Source organism: Cervus canadensis, chromosome 15, assembly GCF_019320065.1.
Source record: "Cervus canadensis isolate Bull #8, Minnesota chromosome 15, ASM1932006v1, whole genome shotgun sequence".
Classification (NCBI taxonomy): Eukaryota; Metazoa; Chordata; class Mammalia; order Artiodactyla; family Cervidae; genus Cervus; species Cervus canadensis.
In genome coordinates, this window is record NC_057400.1 from 64,717,487 (window position 1) to 64,745,355 (window position 27,869).

General features: G+C 37.0%; 1 protein-coding gene across 2 annotated transcripts in view; it reads left to right on the forward strand.

Annotated features, from left to right (window-relative positions):
- Nucleotides 1-27,869, forward strand: part of ITGAV (integrin subunit alpha V) — a 101,940-nt gene that overhangs the window by 39,489 nt on the left and 34,582 nt on the right. For both annotated transcript variants that reach the window (XM_043488237.1, XM_043488238.1), the window contains exons 3-12: nucleotides 7,356-7,447; nucleotides 9,212-9,326; nucleotides 14,083-14,144; nucleotides 16,086-16,131; nucleotides 20,047-20,172; nucleotides 21,060-21,104; nucleotides 21,846-21,889; nucleotides 21,979-22,035; nucleotides 24,516-24,568; nucleotides 24,971-25,173. In XM_043488237.1, the coding sequence (XP_043344172.1) occupies nucleotides 7,356-7,447; nucleotides 9,212-9,326; nucleotides 14,083-14,144; nucleotides 16,086-16,131; nucleotides 20,047-20,172; nucleotides 21,060-21,104; nucleotides 21,846-21,889; nucleotides 21,979-22,035; nucleotides 24,516-24,568; nucleotides 24,971-25,173 (843 nt within the window). The remainder of the gene's footprint in view (nucleotides 1-7,355; nucleotides 7,448-9,211; nucleotides 9,327-14,082; nucleotides 14,145-16,085; nucleotides 16,132-20,046; nucleotides 20,173-21,059; nucleotides 21,105-21,845; nucleotides 21,890-21,978; nucleotides 22,036-24,515; nucleotides 24,569-24,970; nucleotides 25,174-27,869) is intronic.

Sequence of the window (27,869 nt, forward strand, 5' to 3'; positions counted from 1 at the left end):
AAGTACAATTGATTGCTCCGGCAAACAAAGGAAATAAAAAATTATGTTTATCAGTTTAGAACAAAGCTAACTAAAGCACAAAGTGGAAAACAAAACTAAAGTAAGATGCTAAGTGGGGAGTAAAGCAATGAAAACAAAACTAACATATGTTGAGAGGAACTTAAAGAGAAGAAAGAATAGATATGCAAAGTTAAATAGAGGTAGATGAAGAAGATTTATATACATTAAAGATTAACTGCAAGGGGAAGAGAGCAGTAGAAAGGCAAACAAAGAAATAAATGTAGAAAAAAGAAAATGGGTTTAAAGAAATTAAAATTATAAAAAGAAAAGAAAAAAAAAAAAAACTAAAGAAAGGGAAAAAAAGGAAAACTCCACAGGACTGCAAAAGCCGAACGTAGAGGCAGAGGTTTATAACAATAATAAATAGTGTGACTGAATATGCACATATACATATCCACCCATAAGCTAAATCAAAACAGTCCAACAAAAATAAAGTACAGTAGATTGGCCTGGCGAACAAAAAGTTTATCTACCAGGACAAATTTAACTGAGAGGCATAAACTGGATAACAAAACTAAAGCAAGGTGCCAATTGGGAAATAAAGCAATGAAAATAAAACGTAACAAATATATTGAGAGGAAAGGAAAGAAAAAAGAAAGAATAGATATGCAAAGTTAAATAGAGATATATAAAGAAGATTTCTATACATTAAAGATTAAGTGCAAGGGGAAAAGAAGACTAGGAAAAGCAGACAAGAGAATAAATGTAGAAAAAGTAATAATAGGTTTAAAAAATTAAAAATTTAAATTTAAAAAAGAGAAAAAAAACGGAAACCCCCCCAGAACTGCAAAAACCCAACGCAGAGGCAGAAGCTTGTCACAACAATAAAAAATGTGACTGAGGAAAAAAAACAAAAAAGCTCAAAAGCTTAATTTCATAGTGCCAATAAAGTTGACAAGTACAACAGAGGGAAAAAAAGGAAAAAAAAAAAATCCAAAACAGTCTACAGAAGAAGTCGAAACATAAGAATAATAAATGTTTTTCTCGAGTCACTGCTGTCAGAGTCCTTTCCCTCGCTGGGAGTCACAGTCCACCTCGCCTCCCTAGGATGCCGTCCCACACTGTGCTGGTCTCTGGACCTGCTGTGGGGGCAGCTCAGACTCTAATCTGGTCCTACTCCTGTGTGTTCTCTCCTCCGATGTCCACAGCTGTCAGAACTAGTGCGTTTTCTTTTGTGGGAGCTCTCAGTGACGTGTTATATATTCCATAGACACAGTCTGCCTGGTTGATCCTGTGGATTTAATCTGCAGCTTGTACAGCTGGTGGGAAGGTTTTGGGTCTTCTTCCTTAGCCACACTGCCCCTGGGTTTCAATTGTGGTTTTATTTCCACCTCTGCATGTGGGTCATCCACTGGGGTTTGCTCCTGAGGCTGCCCTGGAGGCCTTGGGTCTGTCCCTGTGAGGGCCGGGTGTGGAGGTGGTGCAGCAGCTTGGGTAGCAGGGGTTCTGGCAGCACCAGGTCCTCAGGGGAATTGGCGGCTGGGGCAGCAGGAAATATGGTGCTCCAGAGGGTATGGCAGCCAGTGTTGGCCAACACGCTCCAGTATTCTTGCCTGGAGAACCCCGCTCCCTGACAGAAGAGCCTGGCATGCTGCAGTCCACAGGGTCACAAAGAGTCGGATACTCCCAAAACGACCCTGCAAGCGTAGATGCAAGACTTTTTGCCTGTGGCAGCTCTGCCCCAGTGAGCGTTGAGCGAGAAGGTGGTGCAGCTGCTTGGCGTGCAGGGACACGGACTGCCTCCACAGCAGGAGTTGTGGCCCTATCGGAGTCTTTTTTTGAAGCCTCTGGTAGCTGGTGATTAGAAGACCTCTTTGGCCAGTCTTTTTCGCTTGCTCTGCCCGTTCAGGGACTTAGAGGGCTCCCTTGCCTGGGGCCCTCTGTAGATGGGCAGGTCAGGCACTTAAAGGGGCACCCCCTGTCTGGGGTCCTCTCTGTAGATCAGCGCGTCAGGCACTTAAAGGGGCAGGCACCCTGGCTGGGGTCCTACTCTGTTGTTCCACGTGTCAGGCACATAGAGGGGCACCCCCTGGCTGGGGGTCCTCTCTGTAGATCCGCGGGTCAGGCACTTAAAGGGGCACCTGGCTGGGGTCCTTTCTGTAGTTCAGTGGTCAGGCGTTTGATGGTCCAGCCTCTCTATTGTTCAGCTGCTGATGCTGGCATGTGGGGAGAGAGAGGCTATGGTGATGGCTACACCTCCTACGCGTGACTCAGCAGTATCGCCTTGCTTCCATGGCTGCCTGGCTTTCCTCCATGGGCATTTCCCACCACAATCTCCTCCCTAACATCCCCTCAATCCATCTCTCCGCAGTCAATGACAGCCTTTGCCCTGGGATTTCTCCACAATCCCTAAACTCCAGCTGCCAGCCACTGCCCCTTCTAGGGGACCTGCGTCCCCGTCCAGGGTATGTGTGGCTGCGGCAAGGACTGTCTGGTTCTCATTCCACTTAGGCTGCCACGGATCAGCTGTTTCACTCTCAGCCTTAAATGTTTCTCCTCCGACTCAGACAATTGCCTTGATGTGGGGATTGGACCCCTACTTCATTTCCCCTATCCACTGAAGGCAGGTCCAGTCCTACCAACACTCCTGTTTTTCCCCCTAATTCCTTCATTCTACCGAGTTTTGCGTAGTTCTATATATTCTTTTCTGCTTGTCAGGTACTCCTGTCCACTCTGAGCTGGTGTTCTGTGTGCACTTCTGTGTCTGAAGGTGTATTCCTGATGTATCCGTGGAGAGAGATGTACTCCATGTAAACCTACTCCTCCACCGTCTTGTTCTCTGTTTTTTAAATACTGGCTTAAAGTATCTATTTTACATAAAAGAATATGCATGTATTCCTAAAACAAATGTTTAGGATAGATACCAAAATGTGAGCAGAGGCTGTTTTGTTTCTTCATGGTAGGATTGTGGTCTTTAGATTTGTCTTTGCATATGGCTTTATTTCATGTTTATTTTTTTCATTTGTTTTATAATACTTCTAATGGTATTATTAAGGTAAGTGTGTGTGTGTGTGTATGCGCGCGCGCGTGTGCGTGTGCATGCTTGGTCATGTCCAATTCTTTGCGAGTCCATGGACTGGAGCCCGCGAGACTCTGTCCATGGAATTTTTCAGGCAAGAACACTGGAGTGGGTTGGCATTTCCTCCTCCAGGGGATATTCGTGACCCAGAGATCGAACCCGCATCTCCTGTGTTGGCATGTGGATTCCTGACCATTAGCGCCACCTGGGAAGCCCAGAGTAAACATGATAAAGAGTGCAAATAAAGAGAAATAAAAGATATTCTGTTGTTGGCCTATAGTACATTACAATTTGTACTTGCTGACTGCTGTACTTTTATTTTGCAAAATTTTAAGCTTACAGAAAATTTGAAACTGTAGTGTAATTAACAGTATCCCCTTCACCTAGATTCAAGTATTCTTGCAGACATTGTGAAACTTTACCCCCAGAATACTTCCCATAGCAGATAGTTCCCCATAACTAGGACCTTCCCTTATATAACCAAAGCACTGTCATCATCACAGACTAGAAATGTGTCATTATTACAATATGGTTATCTAATAAAGTCCTTTGTAACTTGAAAATTTCTTCAGACGAAAGAGTCAGTCAAGGGTCATATCTTGCATTGGGTTGTCATGTCTTGTTCTCTTTTACTCTTGAATCTTACTGTTTTTATTTTGTCTTTTATGACATTGACATTTTTGAGGAAGCTATACCAGATGTCTTTAGGCAGGAATACTTGTATTTGCAAGAATATAGTGCTGTTTTTTTTAATTGAAGTTTTATTAGAGTATGAGGAACTGTATAGAGCCATAATTTGAATTAATTTGAGTTGCTCCTCTCTCATGTGGTACTTTCATTCATTAAAGAACAAAATACAGAAGTACAGAAAAGTTCTGCTTCTGCCTGGATATCTTTAGGGTCTTGCTGAAAAGGCTGTTTTAAATGAAAGCAGAAGGCAGCAGTTGTGATAATGCTGTGCTTTCTGCTCAGATATGTAAGTTCATAAAGTCGGTTCCCTCAGGCTAAGCTTACCTGAGTTTATCATGATTCTTATGGTGGCAAGTGATAGTGACTGGAAGTGTATCCCTCCAAGCACCAGCTATTTCAGGTTCACACTGTATTTCTCATTAATGTAAGGGGAGGGGGATGCCTTTATTTCCTTCGTAGAAAAGAATAGAATAGAAAGCTAGTGAGACAACTCAGCTTGCAGTGGAATTTTTAAAAATCCTATTACACAACTTGTAATCATACATTTTATGGCTAAAATCCTAGAAAAAACTATTAATTGAATCCAGTTCTTTCAAGGGCAAAGCCTCTTTGCAGTTGTAGGTCAGGCCATTTTTAGAGTTTTGTTTTTAGAATATATGTTCCTCAAACTGTGCTAGGCTGTACTGCAGTAACAACATTTTTTTTTAATTTTCCTTAAACAAACACCCAGATCTTACTCACTTAAAAAAGGATAATTTCTTGCTCATGTCATCATCTTGTGTTGATCATTTGGCTGTTTTTGATGGTTTAGAAACTTGAACTATGGCTTCTTTCATTAAGGAATTCCACACCATCTATTCTTTTCAGTTTCATAGATGGGAGAAAGAAAACATGGAGAATTTATATCCACTGTTTTTGTTTTGCTTTGTTTTTAAAAATGAAATGACAATTTGAGATTTCATATATAAGTGGTATAATTCCATTTTAATTACAGACCGTATTTCCTTTTTTTTAAAATTCATTCGACCATAGACATTTAAGTTGCTTCTACGTCCTGACTGTTGATACTTCAGTGAACAAGGGAGTACAGATATTGCTTTAAGACAGTGGTATATTTCCTTCAGGTATATGCCTAGAGTGTAATTGCCAGATCATGCCATAATAGTTCTATCTTTAATTTCTTTTGTAGCTTCCATACCATTTTCCATAATGGTTGCACCAATTTACATTACCAGTCAACAGTGTATCGGGGTTCCCTTTTCTCCACATCTGATAATAGCCTTCTTAACTGGTATGAGATGACACCTTATTGTACTTTCGATTTGCATTTACTTGATGACCACTGAACTCATACCCACTCTTAACTGACTTGAACTGGAAGGAACACATGCCACTTCGGCACTTAACTTATTGATTAAAATGAGTTGTGTGGCTTTAACCTACTGGGAGGATGGGAAATGTAAGGGAGCACATGGACCGTGCATTTCAGTTCAGTTCAGTTGCTCAGTCATGTCCGACTCTTTGCGACCCCATGAATCACAGCAAGCCAGGCCTCCCTGTCCATCACCAACTCCCGGAGTTTACTCACACTCATGCCCAACGAGTCGGTGATGCCATCCAGCCATCTCATCCTCTGTTGTCCCTTTCTCCTCCTGCCCCCAATCCCTCCCAGCATGAGGGTCTTTTCCAGTGAGTCAACTCTTTGCATGAGGTGGCCAAAGTATTGGAGTTTCAGCTTCAACATCAGTCCTTCCAATGAACACCCAGGACTGATCTCCTTTAGGATGGACTGGCTGGATCTCCTTGCAGTCCAAGGGACTCTCAAGAGTCTTCTCAAACACCACAGTTCAAAAGCATCAATTTTTTGGCGCTCAGCTTTCTTCACAGTCCAACTCTCACGTCCATACATGACCACTGGAAAAACCATAGCCTTGACTAGACGGACCTTTGTTGGCAAAGTAATGTCTCTGCTTTTTAATATGCTGTCTAGGTTGGTCATAACTTTCCTTCCAAGGAGTAAGTGGCTTTTAATTTCATGGCTGCAGTCACCATCTGCAGTGATTTGGGAGCCCCCAAAAATAAAGTCTGACACTGTTTCCACTGTTTCTGCATCTATTTGCCATGAAGTGATGGGACCAGATGCCGTGATCTTAGTTTTCTGAATGTTGAGCTTTAAGCCAACTTTTTCACTGTCCTCTTTCACTTTCATCAAGAGGCTTTTTAGTTCATCTTCAGTTTCTGCCATAAGGGTGGTGTCATCTGCATATCTGAGCCATTAGGGGACCTTTAAGTCATTGATGTGTCTTGTTTCCAGTGAGGTCGGCATGTGAACATAGGCATCAAAGGCAAGCCAACCACTGTTGGGAAACCTTGATTTACTTGGTAAAAGGCATATATTAGTTAGTTCATTCGTCCTTCCTCCCTCCCTTTGCTAATAAAAAGGTGCTTTGTGACCACTGACAAAAGTGAGTGGTGTTTAGACTACAGATAGAGGACTTTGGAGAGTGACAATTAAAATTGTTTATTTTTTTGCAAAAACAACAAAAAAGTTCAAAGAACTGTATAGCTAATATGTCCTTCATCTTGCCTATGAAATGTCTGGCATTATTGAAATGATCATTAATTATTTATAATTCTTCAGTTGATCTAAAAATTCCTCAGAATGGAAATGAATAACCATAAGCACTATCCTAGAAGGTTGAGATTTAGAGAGTAGATTTAATCAAACCTTTTGGTGATATTTACATACTGGCTGGCATTCTTAAAGCTGACACTGGTCTGATAAATCTCTTCAGTATAGTTATTGAAATATATGTTTATAAGGAATGATTATTATGAGTAGATTTTAAGAGGAACAGACTAGTCTTTAAGAATAGTCTCTCCTAATAGTTTATGCATTTATTTCTGTAATTTTTTTTCATTGAGCTGATCAAGAACTTTCTCATGGAAAAGATTTTTATCTTTTTCTTTTAAAATCTACAATGCTTTACTAGTACTTGGTATATTCGAAATAATTTTTTCAGTAATGTCTGCTGAAAAATAAATGTTTGCATGTAGTGTGCCAAATCTAAGTCTTTTTCCTACCAGCCAAATAATGTCTCCTGGATTCTGACTCATGATATAACATCATTGGCAAGATCTTAGTCTTTTACTTTAGTCTTTAACTGCTGATGTTCTGTAAAGGTGTTTCATAGCCTTCTATTTTCAGAAATATCTTTATGCTACAGAAAGAACTTTGGGGAATACAGAAAATATTTAATAGTTAATTATCTTATAATTTAGCAACCGGAAAATTTCACTTATTGTGACTTTTACACATCTATATTATGACAATTGATAGGGCTATTAACAAATCTGAGACACTTCCAAGTCATCTTGCATTTCATTTTTCTGATTAGTTGAAAGTATAAAGTCTATAATGTTTTAAAGTGTATGAAATTAGTAGCCAAATTTGATTAATCAGAGGCATACTATTTGTAAACCTCACTGAGTTGAAATAAACTCTGTTATACAAAGAAAGCATATTTTGATTCTCACCCCTCATGCTTTTTAAAAATGTTTTAAATTTTATTTTATTTTATTTTAGGCAACAGAGATTATGCCAAGGATGATCCATTGGAGTTTAAGTCTCATCAGTGGTTTGGAGCATCTGTGAGGTCAAAACAGGATAAAATTTTGGTAAGTGTTGTGTATTTACTCATAGGTTAAATTTAGTCAATTTATGTGAAAATACAGCAAGTTTTCTGTTTGAAAGCTGATAGTAAAATTCAGTGTGCTCAGGGGCAGAGAGTCTATTCTGATAATATAGCTCTAATTACTTTATCCCCAAAGGTCCAGGCTATGGGTTTTCCAGTAGTCATGTATGGATGTGAGAGTTGGACTATAAAGAAAGCTGAGCACTGAAGAATTGATGCTTTTAAATTGTGGTGCTGGAGAAGACTCTTGAGAGTCCCTTGGACTGCCAGGAGATCCAACCAGTTCATCCTAAAGGAGATCAGTCCTGGGTTTTCATTGGAAGGACTGATGTTGAAGCTGAAACTCCAATACTTTGGCCACCTGATGCGAAGAGCCAACTCATTTGAAAAGACCCTGATGCTGGGAAAGATTGAGGGAAGGAGGAGAAGGGGACGACAGAGGATGAGATGGTTGGATGGCATCACTGACTCGATGGACATGGGTTGGGTAGACCCCGGGTGTTGGTGATGAACAGGGAGGCTGGCGTGCTGCAGTTCATGGGGTTGCAAAGAGTTGGACATGACTGAGTGACTGAACTGAACTGAACTGAACATCACTCTCAGAATAAAAATCTCCTGTTCATCCCGGCTTTTATCTGCATCTTCATAGTCAAGTCACTGGCTGCTGTCTCTTTGCCATCATCTCTCTCCATCTTAACACTTGCAGCTACACTCATCTTTTGATTCCTTCCATACCAAGTCATTTCAGTTAGTTCCTTAGTGTTTGTCCCTCTGCCTGTCTTATGTGTAACTTACTGCTTTTCACTTGAGCTGGCTCCTTGTCAGTCTGATTTCAGCTCTACTTTCATTTCCTCAGAGAGCCCTTCCCTATTTTAATAGCTGCGTAGTATTTATTATTTTTTTTCTTTCCCATTGGATTGTGGGGCATCAAGGAAGGGTTTGTTTAGGAAGTGAAATTTCAGTGGAGCTTATGAATGTGTCATATTGCAGTTAGAGGTGAGGGGAGGAGTTGAGATTAGTGGCATTCTAGGCAAAAAGAGGTAGACGGAAGCAAAAATACACGTAAGTGGCAAATACTCCACCCTGGAAATCAGGTACATGTAGAGAAGTAGTAGCAATTGCTTACTTTCAGTTTTTAGGGTAAATATAACCCAGTATTGTTTGCGGTGTTTGTTTTAAATGTTTTGCTTCAAAGGATATTATAGAAAATTCATTGATTTCCTCCCCCCCCCCCAGCAAATTGAATTGATATACTTTGGTAGATTACTATGCTATTAAAACATGCATTCTACCACTTACACATAGTGTTGAACTCTGTAGCCCTGAAAGCAAAAAGGTCATAAGTTTATTTGAAAAGTAAATAAATTAAGTGCTGCAAATTCTTTTACTCTCTTCTTATTTGATAAATTATTTGCTTTATAGCTTAGAGCTATATTATTTAGTTAAAGTCTAACTTTGGTCCGTGACCTTCAGTTTGGTACCTAAAATCAAAAAGGTACCGCATGAAATAATGATTTTGCTATTTTCGGAAAAAAAAACAAAACAAAACACCTAGACTACACATATGGCCTTTAGAAGCATGTGAGAAGAGTACTTATAAAAGTCTTTGTCCAGTACTATGATAAGAAATTTAAGAGTATAGGTTTGATTAATTTTTGTTAATGCTTATAAAAGGATGTTAAATATTATCTGAAGCACTAATTTTTTTCAGAAAATGTTTATGCATGGACTCCCCCTTTGATTCCAGGCCTGTGCCCCCCTGTATCACTGGAGGACTGAGGTGAAGCAGGAGAGAGAGCCTGTTGGAACATGCTTTCTTCAGGACGGAACAAAGACTGTTGAGTATGCTCCATGCAGATCAAGTATGTGTTGGAAGTTGTACTAGCTCTTACAGAGAGGACTGGGAAGCCTAGGCTGTTAAAAATGTGTGTGTATGTGTGTGTTAAACTTTGTAGACATACTATGATGTTTGAGAGAGCAAAATGAAAGCAGTTTTATTAATGTAAAGAAATGTCAAATACACAGTTAACAGGCTTATCTTTTCTTCCTAAGAACTGTTGTTTTCCTTTTCCTGGGTCAGTAACAATTAACATTTGATTTTGGAAGCCTGCATTTTTAGTCACTGTTAGTCAAAAGGTGCTCCCTTGAACTTCTGTATCAGGCCCCACAGCTAATGATTCTGATTCAGCAGGTCTAGATCAGGCCTGGCTACCTGCGTTTTTAACAAACTCTCTAAGGTAATTCTGATAGAAACCAAAGTTTGAGAACTTACAGCTTTATATTAATAATGGTGTTAAAAGTAAACAAAATAATATATATATATCTCTCTCAAGAAGCCAGATTTTTTATAGGAAGATAGAACATTGGGCTTAGGAGTCAGAGTCTGAATTTCCTTGCTTTAATCAGTCTCTTTGTCAATCTGTTAACTAGACTTACTTGATGATCTAAAAGATCTCACCCTGTTCTCTAATATTATTTGAAATTTCCAGTGAAATTTATATTGTGACTAAAGATGACTTTGAGCATTTATAATTTTAATTATGCTTTCCAAACTCTGTATGTTTTTTCCTTCTTGGAGGGTGCAGTCCTTTTGCTTCTCCACCATCACTGAGTTGGCCACCACCCCAGATCTTCATATCAGAAACATAAAAACAGCTTATTGAAATGCAGTATGGTGTTTATACCTGGAGCACTTTTTAGGCCTTTTCTCTTTCTGTTTCCCTGGCCACTAGGTAGTGTAGTAGAGAGAATTAATAACAAAAGCACAACATGTAAGATTCTTACTGCTAGACTCTTTTTTTCCCTTGTCAGGCAACTTCTGACATCAGGTCAAAGGATCAACTTAGTCTTCAAAATTCTAAGCAGTTGAACCTCTGAGAAGTTGCAAATCATTTTACTCAATGCTTGTTTTCTTGGCCTACTGCCTTGGTCCTACTTTTGTGAGTGGGAGGTAAACATGAAAAGAATGATATGTACCCAGAACCACACTGTTTATTATGGGAGGGCAGGAGGCCTACAACGCACACGGTGGAGGGAATGGGCAGCTTTATCCTCAGTTCCTGACACCATCTGTCACCACCTTTTGCTGATGCTTTGGTCGTGGTATTGGTGTCTGGTGGTGTGTGGAAAATGTGAGGACTAAATTGGTGTTTTTAATTTTTGTATTGCGAAAATATTCCTATTATGAAAAGATAATTTTGTAGCTCTCAAGGATGAACTAACCATTGTGTGCCATACTTGTAACTTACTGTTTGTGTGCTGGGCACACCTGCAAATCATTCTTATTCTCCTCTGATACATGTGGGAACCGAGACCTAGACAATTGAAGTCATAGTTTTTTCCTGCATGTTATGGTACTGAGTGATCTAATGCGGATATAAACCCCCGTCTGTCTTATTCCAAAGGAATCTTTCCCTGTATTATTAGCAATAGGAAGCGGTTTCCATTTCAGTTGCCTTTGTACTAAGCACAGCTTTTGAATAGAGAGTACATTCTGCTTTCACAAGTGCAGGTTTGGATTAATTCCTGATGTAAGAGGACAAGAAACCTTCTGAAAACAAGCATTCTAATGATGATGGTCCCTTGAGGATATACTGCGATGTTTGCCTAGTATTTTTTGTCATTTTACCCCTTCGCTAATGACCAGTTCTTTTCTTAACATGTATTTAGAGGATTAAGACTGCATGATGTAGCTGCTCCATAAGTCCTTCACTTATTTGGTTTAAGCACAGACATTTTAAACTTATTTTCCAAAGTATTTAACATCCAAATCAGGTCAGCAAACTATGACTTGTGAGCCTGTTTTTGTAAATAAAGTTTGACTGGAACATAACCACACCCATTTGTTCACACGCTATTAATATCTGCAAAGGGAGGGTTGAATTCTTGCCACAGAGCCTGTCTAGCCCCTCAGCCTGAACATTTTTTACCTGGCCCTTTACTGATAGTGACACCTCAAGTATTAGAAAAAGCAGAGAGAAAAATCTCAAAAAAAATTCAAAGTGAATACCTTCTTCCGAGTAAGTCTGGCTTTCAGTATCTCTTGATCATTGTATGTGCTTTTGGGCTCAACCTTTGAAATATTAAGCTACATGCAGGCCTAAAGTACACGGGGCAAACTGCCCAGAGGAACACACTCAAGAGTGGGAATCTGAGAACTCAGATTTGTATTCTTATCTGCTTATCTACAGTCATGCTTATCTGTAGTCATGGGTAATTAATCATTGATAAAACACTGATTTAGACAAAAGACTTCAGAGGCAAGTTTTGTGGTTTATGGCTTCTTCATACTTCAATAAATTATGGAACCTAACCCCGTGACTGATCTTCCATGGGAATGCCAGTTGTGTAGGGCTACACTGCCAGCTCTTGTTAACTGCTTGTTTTGGTGTGGTGGTAGTTTGTGGGTTTTGTCATTGTTGTTCATTTGTTTGTTTACTTGCTTTCGTTTTTATTGTGACCTATGTGAATCTATGGAACTTTACTCTCTGTAAAAACTTATCTTATTACTGATTGTGTTTGCTTTTGGCTTTTCATTGTTATATCTATGACCATTCTTGGGCATTGCACAAAAGGCTGAATGTGTTTCTGTTCTAAAAGTGCCTGAACCACAAATCATATGATTTAAATAGTCTTTCAACTTCATGCTCTGACTGAGTCTTTGTTCTTTCTGTCTACTTTCTGATGATAATATTATTTGCACATAGATTTTTCTCAGGTATCATTTCTAGTTTTCTTTTTCTTCCCCTTGATGATTGCTCGGGGAATTACAAATACACTGCTGGTTTGAGATACTGCAGCCTGATGGTATAGACACTCTTCACCTCAGATCCACTCTCTTTTATGTACTAGCAGGTTTACCATGGTTAAACTCCTTAATTTCTGTAAGCCTTAGCTTCTTTACATGTAAATTGTGACTAATAACAATATCTCTTATAGAATAGGGATACTGTTATTCTCATAGAATTTTGCTGTGTAAATTTGAAAAGAATTTAAGTGCTTTGGTACAGTACTGGACTCACAGTAAGGGCTTAATAAACATTAGCTGCTTTTACTATCATGATCAGTAACATTATTTATAATACTGTCAGGCTTAAAGATCAGGAAAAATATTAACTGTCCATACAAATAAAAACAAAAGCCTTCCCTGAAATAGATTATAGTCAACAGAAAATTCTTTACATTTGCATTGTTTAATATGTACCTGTTAAATTTTTAAAGGACAGTAATGTTTTCTAGTTGGATGTTCTGGGAAACCAAATAAAGTAGATAACTGTACAGTAAGATAATCAAAAAAGGATGTCTTTATAAATAGCTTAAAAGAGTTCCCCAGATGCAACTCAAATAAAGGAAACAAAAGACTGACTTGAGGTCAGAGCAGAATTCCTTACTATGATTCACTAGACGCTGGAAACCCCAGCCCTACATTTTCCCATTCCCTCTTGGTTAGAAAAATTTACATTGGGGGAGCATTATACTCTTGAGGCTATTTTCTAAAAAAATTTCTAAATTTAGATATTAAGTGTGAATCTTAGGGCAGTTCCCAGGTTTTAAAAATGGGTTCAAAATTTTTGATGGGAGTATTTGACAAAAATTCTTGCAAGTTGTCCTTATGACTGAAAGTTGATACTTTCGGTTACTGTATTTGGGTGGCAAATACAGGAATATTATATCATAATTATTTAGATATTGTGGCATTGACTACAATAATTCCTTGATGACTAAAGAGTAGCTGTTTTTCATTGCTCTTATTATCCTCAAAATAAAACCAGGAAAAGACTTGCTCACTGTTGCCTCTATTCTAGGTACAGTATTACTCGTGATTAGAGCTAATTTAAATTAATTGGCTAATTGTCCCCTTTGTGAGAACTATAGGAAAAGGGGTAATTGTAAAAGAGTAAAACAGTTGAGTCTGTCATCATTTGGAAAGTACTTAAAAGTGTCATGTTTTAAAAAGTTGGCTTTCTAAATGTGTTTTAAGGGTATATTTTGCTCTTTGCAGAGCATTCAACTAGGTCATCTCCCCAAATTCTGAACTATGTTTTTTTCAGATTTGTTGTTGTTGTTGGCTATAAATGTATTGGAATGCAGCTATCTGCTTACTAGTCTTCATAATAACTTAGCAAAGATCTAGCAACTGTAGGGGAATAATAGTAAGAATTAGAAATTTCAGATTGGAGTTTTTAGCTCAAAGATCATGACTCATCATTGTTAAGTGAAATCAAAGAATGGGTCATAACCAGTAATTTTTAAAAGATGGAATGAAATATAATGTGTATATGTTGGGTTGTGTGAGCTATGATATAAGCTATAATCTTTCTGTAGTTAAAAGTAAAAATTTGAAATTCACTGTCTTAGGTGATCTTTCTGCTCCTTGCTGACTGGTCCAGTTACTTTCATCTCTCTGTGTTGCCATTTCTGATTAATGGGTGTTGATAAACATGCATACTAACTTTTTAAAAATGTGTTAATAACCCATTAAGAGCCTGAATGAATGAACACTCTCAGAGACTAGCACATTATCTTACAGTTACAGTGATATCAGATTTTTCTCATGTTTTGTTTTGTGTTATTTGTTTGTTTTTGGGTTTGTGTATATTTCCAATCTTTTTATTTTAGAAAATATTGATGCTGATGGACAGGGATTTTGTCAAGGAGGATTCAGCATTGATTTTACTAAAGTAAGTTCTCATTTAAGACTGAATGAGATTCAGATCTACCTTGTTATCTAAACCGTGGTTAAAAATTACTGAATAATACTTCATATTCTCTGTAACTATTACCTGTTTTATGGAAACATCTAATAAAAATTACCATGCATTTGATATCCTTTGCCTGATACTGTTCTCTACCAAGGAGACATTGCTTATTTGAAATAGACATCAAAATGGTAGAAAATCTCCTTAGCAGAAGATAGACAGCTATTATGACTTAATATTAAAATTTCCAGTTGGATAGATTTATAGACTGTTATATTAAAGCTTTCTATTTTTGCCCGAAATTGAGTTTTCATAAAAGCTATCAATGGGAGCTTTTTACAAATCAGGGTTTAGTTACATAAAAGTTGAAAAACATGCATGTTTGCCATCTATTATGTGCCTACAGGCAATAAATAAAGATGAAGCAGTTTAATTACTGTAAGAAATCTCATATATAGGGCTTTATGTATTTTTAACTAAGCTGATATGCTCTCTAGAGTTGATAATTTTTCATCATTTTTTAAAAAATAAGAATTCCATGTATATTTTCAAAGGAAATTTTTCTTTATATAATTTACTTTTGCTTTTGTGTGGTTTTTTGTGGGATATATGAACATTTTGAATAACAAATTGAGAAAATTAATTACTCCTAGAGAAGTCTCAAAAACACATTGCTTGATTAAAAGTAGAGCTTTCTTAGGAAACTTAATATGACTTAGAAAAGGCAAGCAAATGTGCCTTAAATTTACTAAAAGCACAGAAACTATAATCATGGTTCAGAGAAACTAATAAAGCATTTTCTTATTTTTGTAAATTTATATTTTTAATCTTAAATATTAGGTACTAATAATTTTAGTTAACTCTCCTTATCAAGCAGTTAATTTTAATTCACTCAATTTGAAATTCATAGTTCAAAATTTATAATTACTCATTATTTAAAATTTAAGGAAGCAGAACAGAGAGGTAAAGTATATTAACACATAAAAGGTTTCAACTTGGATGATGTATTTTCAAATAGATGTTGTATTAAAACAAGAAGTGTTCATATTTTCTGTACTTAAACTAGTACAACTATAACCCCAGAAATATTCCCATGCCATGAATAGTCATCGCTAAATTAACTGCTTTCTTCAACTCATTTCTGAAAAGTGGTGTCATTTTAAAGCAGACAACTTAGAAATATCTTTTACATAGCCAAGGCAAGAGATTGTTGAAAGCTTCAAAGACTGTATGTGTATTTGGAGAGAGAAAGTTTTTCTCTTTTCTCCAGCGAGAAGAAATTTTAAAAATATGCTCAAAACACTAAATACCTTGAATTAGATACTTATAATTTGTTACAGATATAAGAAATGCTAGACAAGTGTAATTTGTATACCTAGCATACTCTGAAAAATGTACCCTCAAACCTCACTCCTGTTTAGATCTACCTGACGCTAAACATTTTGCTTTAGCTTGAAAAACATTTAACGATTTTTAGAAAAGAAATTTGTCCATGTAGTCACAAATGTAATAAACAAAATTAAGGAGTGACTTTTTTTCTTACTGTAACTAATAATACTTTGCTGACAGTACTTTATACCAAGTGTGTGAAGCAGCCAAGATCTACAGAATCTGTGTGTGTGTATATATATACACACACATATATATATATATACACACATACATATATATGTATATTTTCATATATTAAATGAATATATTATAGGCTTCCTTTTAGATATTTATTGTATTGTGTTTTAGAAAAGGTGCAGTGAAAATTATGGAGTCAGCTGGCTTTAAAATTTATGATTTTGTTTGCTTTAATGTGTATGCACATATATGTCATATATACATGAATATGTAGCTGTTATGTTTATTACATTGTTCTCAGTTTTTAAAGCTATCCGTTTTAAAATACATATCTTTCTGTTTGATTTAATCTAGGCTGACAGAGTGCTTCTTGGCGGTCCTGGTAGTTTTTACTGGCAAGGTAGGTTAATCTTTTAAAAATTACCCAGTAATGACTATATTTCAGACTCATCTGGCTTATCATGTACCTTTGAGACTTTTCAAATTATTTAAAAGAAAGAAATGAAAAAATTAAATTTAAATGTATAACCACTATCTATATATAATTTTTTTTAAAAGGACTATAACATCATATATAATAAGGTATGTGTAAAATATATAACATATGCATTTCTAGTAGAAAATAAACTAAATATTTTAAAAGTAAATTATAAAGTAAATTTATAAAGTAATTTAAAGTAATTAATTTTTATTGCTTATATACGTCATCTCTGTATTTTAGAGGAAATGATATAATTAATCATTAGGAAGAATGAGGGGCTGTAGGTAGAACATTGATGTGGTTATTTTCTCATTAATCACTGACATCAAGAATGATTTCTTTGTATTTGGGAAGTTGTAAAAATAGAGGATCTTATTAAGTAAGATCAAAAGAATATATTAAATTGGCATCGATGATTGAAGTAAAAATCTGCATTCTTTAGTCATTTCCAGAGGACGAATAGAATTACCATTTGAACAAATGTATAACAGATCATTATTTTCTTACAGTTTGAAAATCGATAACTATATCTGCTTATTTGATTTATGTTTCATTTATCATTAGAAACATAATTATTTATTTAGTCAATATATTCATATGTTTATTTTCTGCTAAAAAGTCAGTCAGTTCAGTCACTCAGTAGTGTCCGACTCTGCGACCCCATGAATCGCAGCACACCAGGCCTCCGTGTCCATCACCAACTCCTGGAGCCCACCCAAACTCATGTCCATCGAGTCGGTGATACCATCCAGCCATCTCATCCTCTGTTGTCCTCTCCTCCTCCTGCCCCCAATCCCTCCCAGCATCAGGGTCTTTTCCAGTGAGTCAAATCTTTGCATGAGGTGGCCAAAGTATTGGAGTTTCAGCTTCAACATCAGTCCTTCCAGTGAACACGCAGGACTGATCTCCTCTAGGATGGACTGGTTGGATCTGCTTGTAGTCCAAGGGACTCTCAAGAGTCTTCTCAAACACCACAGTTCAAAAGCAATTCTTTGGCACTCAGCTTTCTTCACAGTCCAACTCTCACATCCATACATGACCACTGGAAAAACCACAGCCTTGACTAGACGGACCTTTGTTGGCAAAGTAATGTCTCTGCTTTTTAATATGCTATCTAGGTTGGTCGTAACACTCCTTCCAAGGAGTAAGTGTCTTTTAATTTCATGGCTGCAATCACCATCCGCAGTGATTTTGGAGCCCCAAAAAATAAAGTCTGATGCTTTTTCCACTGTTTCTGCATCTATTTGCCGTGAAGTGATGGAACCAGATGCCATGATCTTAGTTTTCTGAATGTTGAGCTTTAAGCCAACTTTTTCACTCCTCTTTCACTTTCATCAAGAGGCTTTTTAGTTCCTCTTCACTTTCTGCCATAAGGGTGGTGTCATCTGCATATCTGAGGTTATTGATATTTTTCCCGGCAATTTTGATTCCAGCATGTGCTTGCTCCAGCCCAGCGTTTCTCATGATGTACTCTGCATAGAAGTTACATAAGCAGGGTGACAATATACAGCTTTGACGTACTCCTTTTCCTATTTGGAACCAGTCTGTTGTTCCAAGTCCAGTTCTAACTGTTGCTTCCTGACCTGCATACAGGTTTCTCAAGAGGCAGGTCAGGTGATCTTGTATGCCCATCTCTTTCAGAATTTTCCACAGTTTATTATGATCCACACAGACAAAGGCTTTGGCATAGTCAATAAAGCAGAAATAGATGTTTTTTCTGGAACTCTCTTGCTTTTTCGATGATCCAGTGGATGTTGACAATTTGATCTCTGGTTCCTCTGCCTTTTCTGAAACCAGCTTGAACATCTGGAAGTTCACGGTTCACGTATTGCTGAAGCCTGGCTTGGAGAATTTTGAGCATTACTTTACTAGCGTGTGAGATGAGTGCAGTTGTGCAGTAGTTTGAGCATTCTTTGGGATTGCCTTTCTTTGGAACTGCTAAAAAGTACCATTTAACAAATCAAGGCTTTTTTGTTTATTGGTATTCCGTTATTCAAGCATTGTCAATATTTGAAAGACCTGGAAAATCTCTGACTGTATTGATTTGCAAGAAAGAGATTTGCTGAAGAAAAACAAGGTGGAAGGAAAATAAGGAATGAAAAGTGGGAATAAGTGAGAAATTGGAAGGGATGGCAAAGGAGAAAAAGAAAAATCAGGCAAAGAGGATCAGTATGAGACATATTAACTAAAACTGAAAAATATGAATTTCTATGAATTATACCTCTATTGGAAGATGAAATGATGTAGGAAAATTATACTTGAGTTTTGTAGCCTTACAATAAAAATGAAAATAGCAGTTCTAATTGTATGTAAGAAAATATGTATTAATGCTTTCTAGTTAGGTATAAAACATGGATTTCTTTTCCTCTTTGCTGCTAGGTATATCATTCAGTAGAAGAGAGGGAAGTGTCTCATGGGCATGTGTGGGAACCAAAGATGGATTTTGTGATTCTCGGTCAAGACTCTTTAACTCTGCCTTTTTAAGAGACACAATTGTGAACTTATTTAAATTACTTGTTCTTTTAACACTTGGAGTGTTGCACAATGCAGGCATTCCTGTTTATTATAAATTAGCACAGATACAGATACTATTGATTTATTATAAATGGTATATAATATGTTACTAAAAACTCAGTGACTGGGCAGAGAATATTTTGTTTTAATAAGATTAAAATCAGCATGTTTCACTGGGAATACAAAAGATGTTAGGATGAATTTTCCCATAGATCTCAGAATTGTCTCTGTAAGAATAGAGAAAATCATAATGATGTTTTATTCCAAAGACATGGTAAATTTTCCTGTGTTCTTTGATTCAAGAAATATTTAAGGAATCCTTCATATGTGTTTGATACCATTTAGGCAAGATGATGGGATTCCCCAGTGGCTCAAGCAGTAAAGAATCCGCCTGCAGTGCAGGAGATGCAGGAGATGTGGGTTCGATTCCTGGGTTGAGAATATTCCCTGGAGAAGGAAATGGCAACCCACTCCAGTGTTCTTGCCTGGAAAACCCCATGGACAGAGGGGTCTGGTGGGCTACAGTCCATGTGGTTGCAAAGAGTCAAGACATGACTAAGCACACACACATGCTGGCAATGGTAATAAATTAGTGACCCAGACAGAAAGTGTTCTTCCCTACAAACTCAGCTTGTGTGACTGGAAAAATCGGAGCTAGATTGATATCTTTAGCTGTTACGATTTTCATTCTGAAATAGCGGAAAGGAAGAGATTGTTTTCCATATGTTACGGAGATGGCATTTGATAAATCAAACAGCCTTTCTTGGGGGCAAGGAAGCAGTCTGATTTTTGTGTAGGTGTCTGGTTTTCTCGTGTACTTGGTAACTTAAGGTTGTGAAGAAAATGCAGTCACTCTTTCAGGCTGCTTCATAAAGGTGTCCAAATAGCTCATTAAGAAAAGACAGTTTAACCAATTATTATGAAAGAAAAATAATTTCAGTAGATTTTTCAAGTTTTAATTTGAAATTTGGTTGGGAAACAATCCTTGATTTTATGATTCCATTTATTTAACATTGACTTTTTAGTGAATTAAATTCTGCATTTATAAATTTTTGCTTTTTAGCAGATACTAACTTGTTAAGTACTAGCCTTGAATAGAAATAATTGTGACTTAAAAATAATCAAATTTCAGATTTAGGATCATGAAGAGTTATTTAAGACTAATAAGCAGAAAGATTTATATCTAATCTATTTTATTGCATGAAGGTACTATCCATCATCTGCATCATATAGTTCTGCTAGAAAATTGTCATTTATTTTATATATTGTTTTCAGGACAGCTCATTTTAAATTATAATTTATTTTATGTATTTCTTTCAGGTCAACTCATTTCCGATCAAGTAGCAGAAATTGTATCTAAATATGACCCCAAAGTTTACAGCATCAAGTATAATAACCAGTTAGCAACTCGAACTGCACAAGCTATTTTTGATGACAGTTATTTGGGTAGGTAAAATCGAAATATGGATTCACTTTCTGGTGTTGCGGTAGATTTGTCCTATATTTGCATATGATGCTTTCAGTAGAAGAATCTTTTATGTGAAATAGATTAAGATTTCCTTAAAATACAAGGAACATATAATTTCAAATTGTTATTATGAGTACCTAGATTATGTTGTATTTCAGTAGCTGAAATTTAAGAGCATGATTATTTACACAGTGATAATAATAATGGATAGTCTTTAAGATGTGCTTGCTGTATTCTGGACGTTGTTCTAAGAGCTTTACCTGTAATAACTCATTTAATCCTCACAAGTCTGTGACAGTGTACTGTTATTACTCCCATTTTATAGATAAAGATACTGAGGCACAGACAGGCAAAATAAAGTCTGAAGTCTTTGCCTAAAGTCCTTCACTTACAACTTTGCTTTTCTCGGATTCCAATCCAGGCAGTCTGATTCTTGAACTTCTATTCACTATGTTAAACTACAGTTTTGGTTTAGGATTTATTAACTTTTGTTCTAAGTTTCTCTTATTCATTAAACCAAGTATACATGACAGAAATAGTATTTTGCTGATTGAGAAAATCTGTTGTTTGTTACTCCTATAATTTACGACGAATTGCAAATTTGCCCTGTTTTTAACTGACTCCTTTGTAAAGTTGATAAAACAGTCTTATATTTCTAACAGAGATATACTGTTCGAGTATTTAGCACCATTATTTTCTTCAAGATTCATTTATCATACACATATGAACCCATTTCTCCTAGAGGACAAAATATTACATAATTAAAGGAATTAGTTGAAGGTATTTTCCAGGAAAGCTTAGTCTGCAAATAAGTTGAAGATAATCAGTTCTGCCCTGATGGTGTTTTATCTTTGTTCCTCTTTAGGTTACTCAGTGGCTGTTGGAGATTTCAACGGTGATGGCATAGATGGTACAATGTGCTTGAACTAGATTTAATCCTCTTTAAAAAATTTAAATAGACTAAGCATTTGAAACAGGTGGCACTGAAAAATGTCAGCAATTAAAGAGTTTTGAAGCTGAGCTTGGTCCGTGGTAAACTTCTTTTAACCAGCCAAGGGAGCTGAGAGCTTCAGCAACCTCTGTCTGCTCTCACTTCCAGCTGTTTCTTCAGCGCTTTCCTTCTTACGTTCGGTGGATTCAGTTCTCTTGGGGAGGCACAGTTTAATAGTTTCTACTTTCTTTGGACACATCATCTGTGACTTTCTGAGCTCTGCCTATAGCCCATCTTCTCTTTGTCTGTCTTCAGAGCTCAGTCTTGGGAGCCTGGACTTGGCCTGATTTGATCACGTTTCTGTACCATTGCAGCCTCAGCCCTGTTTCACTTGGCTCTGGATTATTTTTTATTACTGTGTGTACAGCTTTTCTTCATCCTTAAGCCCTTTTCTCTTGTCTGCTCTCTTTCACAAGATTATAAATATCCTGAGGGCACACATACATTTATTTGAAAGTCTTCAAGAATCTTTCCATATCTTGTAAAGCTTTCATTTCGTGGTTAAAAAATGCTTGGGTCATTTATTATGGAGTCCCAAGTTTTTAAAGATCTCATACTTAGGGTCTACTGAAATAACAAAACTTAAAGCTGTCTGACATAGCCACTTACTGTTGGAGTTGCCAGTATTGGTCTTAAAAATAAGTAATTTTTTCTTTTCAGACTTCGTTTCAGGAGTTCCAAGAGCAGCAAGGACTTTGGGAATGGTAGGAAACTTAAAAAGATGTTTTCTAAAAAATCTCTGTGTTATTTCGTATTTTACTCTATTTCATATGCTTTTGTTTTTCTTGGACAGGTTTATATTTATGATGGGAAAAACATGTCCTCCTTACACAATTTTACTGGTGAACAGGTATGCTTTTGAAGTGTTGTGGGTTTTTTTTTTTCACTTAACATTTTGACACCAACAGTTCCTACTATCTTTAACAACTTTTCTTGGTAGTATTCTGATGGTTTAATATTCAATATATAGTAACTTGGTTTAATAGTGGATATTATAGATATAAAATAGGCTTTAAATAGTTCACCTTTGTTTTAACCAGAGTAATTTATCTAAGCAAAGCCTTTTGTAATTGGTGTAATAGCTTTTTAAAAGAGGAAATACAAAATCCAATTGAACACATACAAAACTAAAAAATTTCCTTTTTATTTGCTAATAGCATTAAATTCTCTTTTAAAGAATAATCTATGCTTTTTTTTTTGAAGAATGCTCTATCTAAAGAATGACCTTTTAATTTTATTAGATGTAAAACAAAGCATGGCCAAGATGTGTTTACTATAGATATTACAAGTAAAATTCATTTGTACTACATGAAATGTAACATTCTTCAGTTACTAATTAGTACTATTAAGTACTAGACATTCTCTATAATTATAGGCATTTTACAATATTCTGTATTATTGTATGTCTCAAAGAATGAAATGGAAAGTTAGTATAGGTGTACCATGTTTTCCTGCATTTCATTATTAATACATTTCATCGATTCTGGTTGGTTTTTTTTTTACAAATTGAAAGTGTGTGGCAACCCTGAGTTGTCAGATGATGGATAGTATTTTTTAGTGATAAAGTATTTTAAAATGAAGATACATACATTGTTTTCTTAGACATAATGATATTGCACACTTAGAGACTAAAGTATAAATGTTATATGTATGGGAAACCAGAAAATTTGTGTGACTCAAATTTTCTGGGCTGTTCAATTTGTTGTGGCGATGTGGTCTGGAACTGAACTTGCAGCATCTCCGAGGTGTACCTGTAATGATAAAGGAAAACTTAATCAGTAGTAGAAAAAAGCATCTCCTAGTTTGCACATCTAGGGTTTAAGCCCTGTTCTTGTTCAGTTGAGACTGTTTGGCTTTGCACGAGGATTGATGGGATGGGAAACTAGACTCGAGGTCCCCAGGAGCGTCCCGTCTGTGTGGCCGTCGGGGTTGACGTGTGCAGTTGTCGGCTGTGTTGGCTGTGGCAGGGGTGGCTATCCCTTTGTAGCTGTTGTGTTTTGTCATCAAGCAGCTTCTCCGTCGGATGCCCATGTGTGTCTCTGGGTCTTGTACTCGGTCCTTGATGCCTTCTCTTTGTCCTCAGCCCTTCTGTGGAGGAAAGCGGGGTTGGCATTAGGACTGACCTGGGCTCCCACCACTCAGTCTTACTGCATTGGATACGGTGTTTACCATTGTCAATCTGATGGCTTATGTATAAAAGCAGAGATCCTGGTAGCTTCCTTATGGGGATGTGGTGAAAATCCAAGGGAAACACTTCAGTGATAATAACACAGCACAAGACTTTTCTCAGTCAATGACATCCTTTCTTTGCAGTTTCAGGCCCAGTACCCTGAGAGACCAAGATCCAAGAGTAGTATTCTGTTTAATTCCAGCCAGCACTTTATTACACATGTTCTGACCTTGTGATTCAACACAGACTTTGTCTTTCATTTTCTCAGTTACATTGTATAAATTCAAAATAGATTAACCTGGGAATCTCCCATATCATTCCCTCCTGATAGCTCAGCTAATCGAATTTTGGAAGATTTACTAACTTTACTTTTTTTGGTTTGTTGACTCATCCTTCACTGTAGTTCATCTTTAATCTGTCCCCACTCCTAGTTTTGTTTTGTATGTTGGAATCTCTTTAGAACTTTCCTTTTTCACATGTATTTCCAGCCAGACTGCTCTGTCTGTGATGGCCAGCAGTCTCCTGTGGTGAGGAGAGGACATTCCTTCTCTGCAAAACAAGCCCGTGATAAACCCAAGCACATTTGTACTATGTGCAATTTAAAAGCAAAACCACTGGCACGTAATTGATTGAGATGTGAAACAAAAAGGAACTCCATTCTGTATCTTTTCAAACAGTAATTTCTTTAGAGTTGTAGTGGTTTCACATAGGAAGAACCATTTATGACCTACTAAAAATTAGTATTTATTATTTTTACTGCATCGGCATCATTTGTAACTTCTGGTGTTCAGTTGAAATGTCTTGTCTGTCTTTCTGGTAGTGTGTCTGGTGTCTTTGGATAAGTAGAGAGGAGAGGAGATAGGAGGTGGGGCCTCAGGAGGAGCCTTGATTGTACTTGGACTTGTAAATGGCGTGTGCTGAAGACCCTGAAATGTCTTGCAAGACACGTTGCTGTCTTGCCAGTAAATCTAGGAAAGTATACAAGCCTCATTAACTGACGGTCATTGTTTTGGTAGAATAAACAAAAGAAGAAACTTAGATTGAAGCACTATATGCAGAGAAAAAAGTAATCCTTTCTATTTGGTAAATACACAACAAATATTAATTTTCTAAAGTAGTTGGATGAAATGTAAACATTTCATTTTCATCTCATTATCCAGATGGCTGCATATTTTGGATTTTCTGTCGCTGCCACTGACATTAATGGGGATGAGTAAGTTTTAAAAAATGTTTCCAGAAACAGTTTTCTTCTCATGTTTATGAATGCTTTACTAAAACTAAACATTTTTCCTTCTGTTTGTCTCCTTCCCGCTAATCCTCCTGTTTAGGGAACCAATTTGATGCAACCTTAATTATGAATACTGGAAAATCTTTATGTTGCTAATAATTCCTTTCACTAGCTTTTACAGTATGAAGGAATAAAATAATCTTATGAATTACTCATAGTTTCTTAAAAGAACTGAAGGAAGGTTTGAATGAGAAATGGTCATTTCAAATGTGGCCTTAAGAGATGCAGAAAGAGGAAAACTTGAGTTTCAACTCAGAAAGAACATGATTATGAACAGTCATATGGAATTTGATCTTGCTCTTCATGAAAACAATTCTGTTCTTTCAGTTACGCAGATGTGTTTATCGGCGCACCTCTCTTCATGGATCGTGGTTCTGATGGCAAGCTCCAGGAGGTGGGGCAGGTCTCGGTGTCTCTGCAGAAAGCTTCGGGAGACTTCCAGACCATCAAGCTGAATGGTTTTGAGGTCTTTGCAAGGTTCGGCAGTGCCATAGCCCCTTTGGGAGATCTAGACCAGGATGGCTTCAACGGTAAGGAGTGTAAAGAGCCGAAGGTCCCTGACTTTCTGTGGCCACCTGAAAAAGTCCTATACCCTATTTATAGAAGCTCACACGAGCAAATCTCCTTCCTGGAAGGAAGGATCTGAGTGACACACTAGGTTCAACGGCAGGTTGTTCATTTCCCTTAAAAATCAGAGGGGAATTTTCCAAAGTTGACTCTCACGGGTTATTATACATGCAGCTCAAATTAGAGCATCAGAGTGGTTAATTTTTGAAAGGCACTTGCATTCCCAGGGAGCCCAGTGTGAGCTGGTGATTTTTTGTGTCTGTGTCCTGCTTAGCGGCAGTGCCCTCTGCTGTCCATTCGGATACAAGTGTAAAAAATGCTCCCAGGCCTGTTGTCCAGGCAGTGCTGACCCTAATGCCTCCTTCAAAGATTTGGTTTGATACTGATATTTTTAAAGTCATAATTTTGTTGCGGCTATCCAGAATATTCTGAGGGAGGTAATATCTCCCTTCACAGGGACAGATAAAAAGGTGTATGTTCACTTTTATAACAGTCCCACTTAATTTAATTAATAGCTGTAGGTACCTTTAAAAATCAAAGTTGGCTTCTGCTATAGAGTGAAATGTAAATTACAAATTACCAAGACTTTTTAAAAAAGGAATGATACTAACAATCTTCCTAGAGGTCACAAAATGGAGAGTTGAACTATGGGTTTGATTGTATAATCAGTAGTACATAGGGATATCACCCCGCAAATGACAAGAAAGTTATAAATTAAGATGAAAACCTCAAAAAGACAGATGACTCTCAAATCTCCCAGTTAGTAGTAGGAAAGGAAAATGTTTGTTTGGCCTCAAGACCATTCCTGCCACATGGGTAGTGTTATGTCACGCGCTGAAAGTGTCATTTCTCACCCTAGAAGTTTTCATTGTTAGTGGAAAAACTACTCAAGGGGACATTTTGCTTCCTAAAATAGTCTTAAAGGTTATTCTTTACCACCAGGAGAACATAAATGGAATTCTAGGATAAAATTCAATATAGAACTTGAGAAGAATACTATAGGACAGATCAAATCATTACTTTTTGGTAACAAAAACAACCTAGAAAACAGGGCCAGATCCGAAGTTCTACCTTGAGTACACTTAACAAGTTCTTTGCTGTGGATGGACCTGCCTCCAGGCATTTTGGGAAAGCCTGGACATGTTTGCCTTCACCTTGTTTTGAGAATATTCCAGCCACTTTAAAGAACGTTTCTTTAATATCATAATCCAGATAGCATCTCATCCCGCTTTCCCTATTCCTATTAAAATGTACTGTGAACACAAAAATTATAAGCAGTGATAGCTAAAAAATATCAAAGTTTTATAACAGTTTTACAAAGAGATTTTACTTTTAGAACTAGATACCATTGCGGATGATTTTTTTTTTTTTGCTCCCAAAGTGTCTCCTGAGGTCTTATTGTCCCATATAGTCTGTAGGTGTATGTTTGTATTAGTTACAACCTGGATCTTTTCCTTATTCAGACCTGATGACATTGACCCATTTTTATGTCTTTGCTCCTCTTTTCCTCCCTTTCCACTTAACACCCACTGGGAAAACCCTAGGTATGATCAAGAGGGATACTGAAAACAAAATGATAAAATTATGTTCCACAATTATGTGGAGTTTTTGTCAATACTTCTCCAGAAAGGCAGAGGGGGAAAAACACAGAAAAAGAAGCTAAAATGATCAAAGGAACAGGTTGATTACATGAAAGAGGAGGGCTCTCCAGACTAGACAGATACCAGCCACGAGAAGATATGATTAGAATATACAAAATAACAAAAGGTTTAGGGAAAGGTATGGAGAATTTTTTAAAACCATCTCTCAACAGTAGAGTCATCTTCTGTTGGAAAATTGTATTTAAAAAAAAACTTTCTTAGTGCACATGTCAATTTAGAAGTTATATTTATCTTTTAAAACTTAAAGAAGGATTGAGAAGAACTCTTACATAATTTAAATACTACTTTTTATTTAAGGATAACAAATTCTTAGTTGGTGCTTACTGCAGGCTAAGCGCTGTTCTAAGTGCTAAAAATGAGAGGATGAATTAGAGCCCGTCCATGTCCTTAAGGAATTTAGCATCAATAGGAGCAAGTTTAATGTGAACAAGTAAGCACTAGAAAGTAGTCATCACAGTGTTTGAGATATTCCTGGGTATAACCGTCTTAAAAAATGAGTGATGAGGTTTCTTTGATGTCTCGGGATGTTACATTGAGGGGGGTGAAGCCACTTTAGGTATATTAAGAAAATTGAGGCAGTTTGAAACAGCTGGTCTTTAGGGGCTGTTCTAAGCAAGATGAACACACCTTTGTTCTTAGGAAATTTATGTTTTGTAGAGGAGCAATAGAGTAAACAATTCAGGTAGTGATAAAGGCTGTGGTTTAGACAAACAAAAGGCAAGGTGATGTGGTAGAGAGTGCCTAGATAGAGGAAGGAGAGGGCGTTACTCCACAGAAGGGCCAGGGAGGAGCTCTCTGACAATTTGGACAAACAGTGGGAGCAAAGCTTGAAAAGCTCTGGAGCAAGAGCCTATAAGGCAGAGGGCACAGCAAGTACAAATCCAGAGATGGGGGCTAACCTGGTGAGTTTAAGAATCAGAAAAGGCAAGGATTGGTATGAAGATTTGGGGTTGGGTTAGAGGTGGGGTGATGAATGGACAAACTAGGTGGCATTTGAA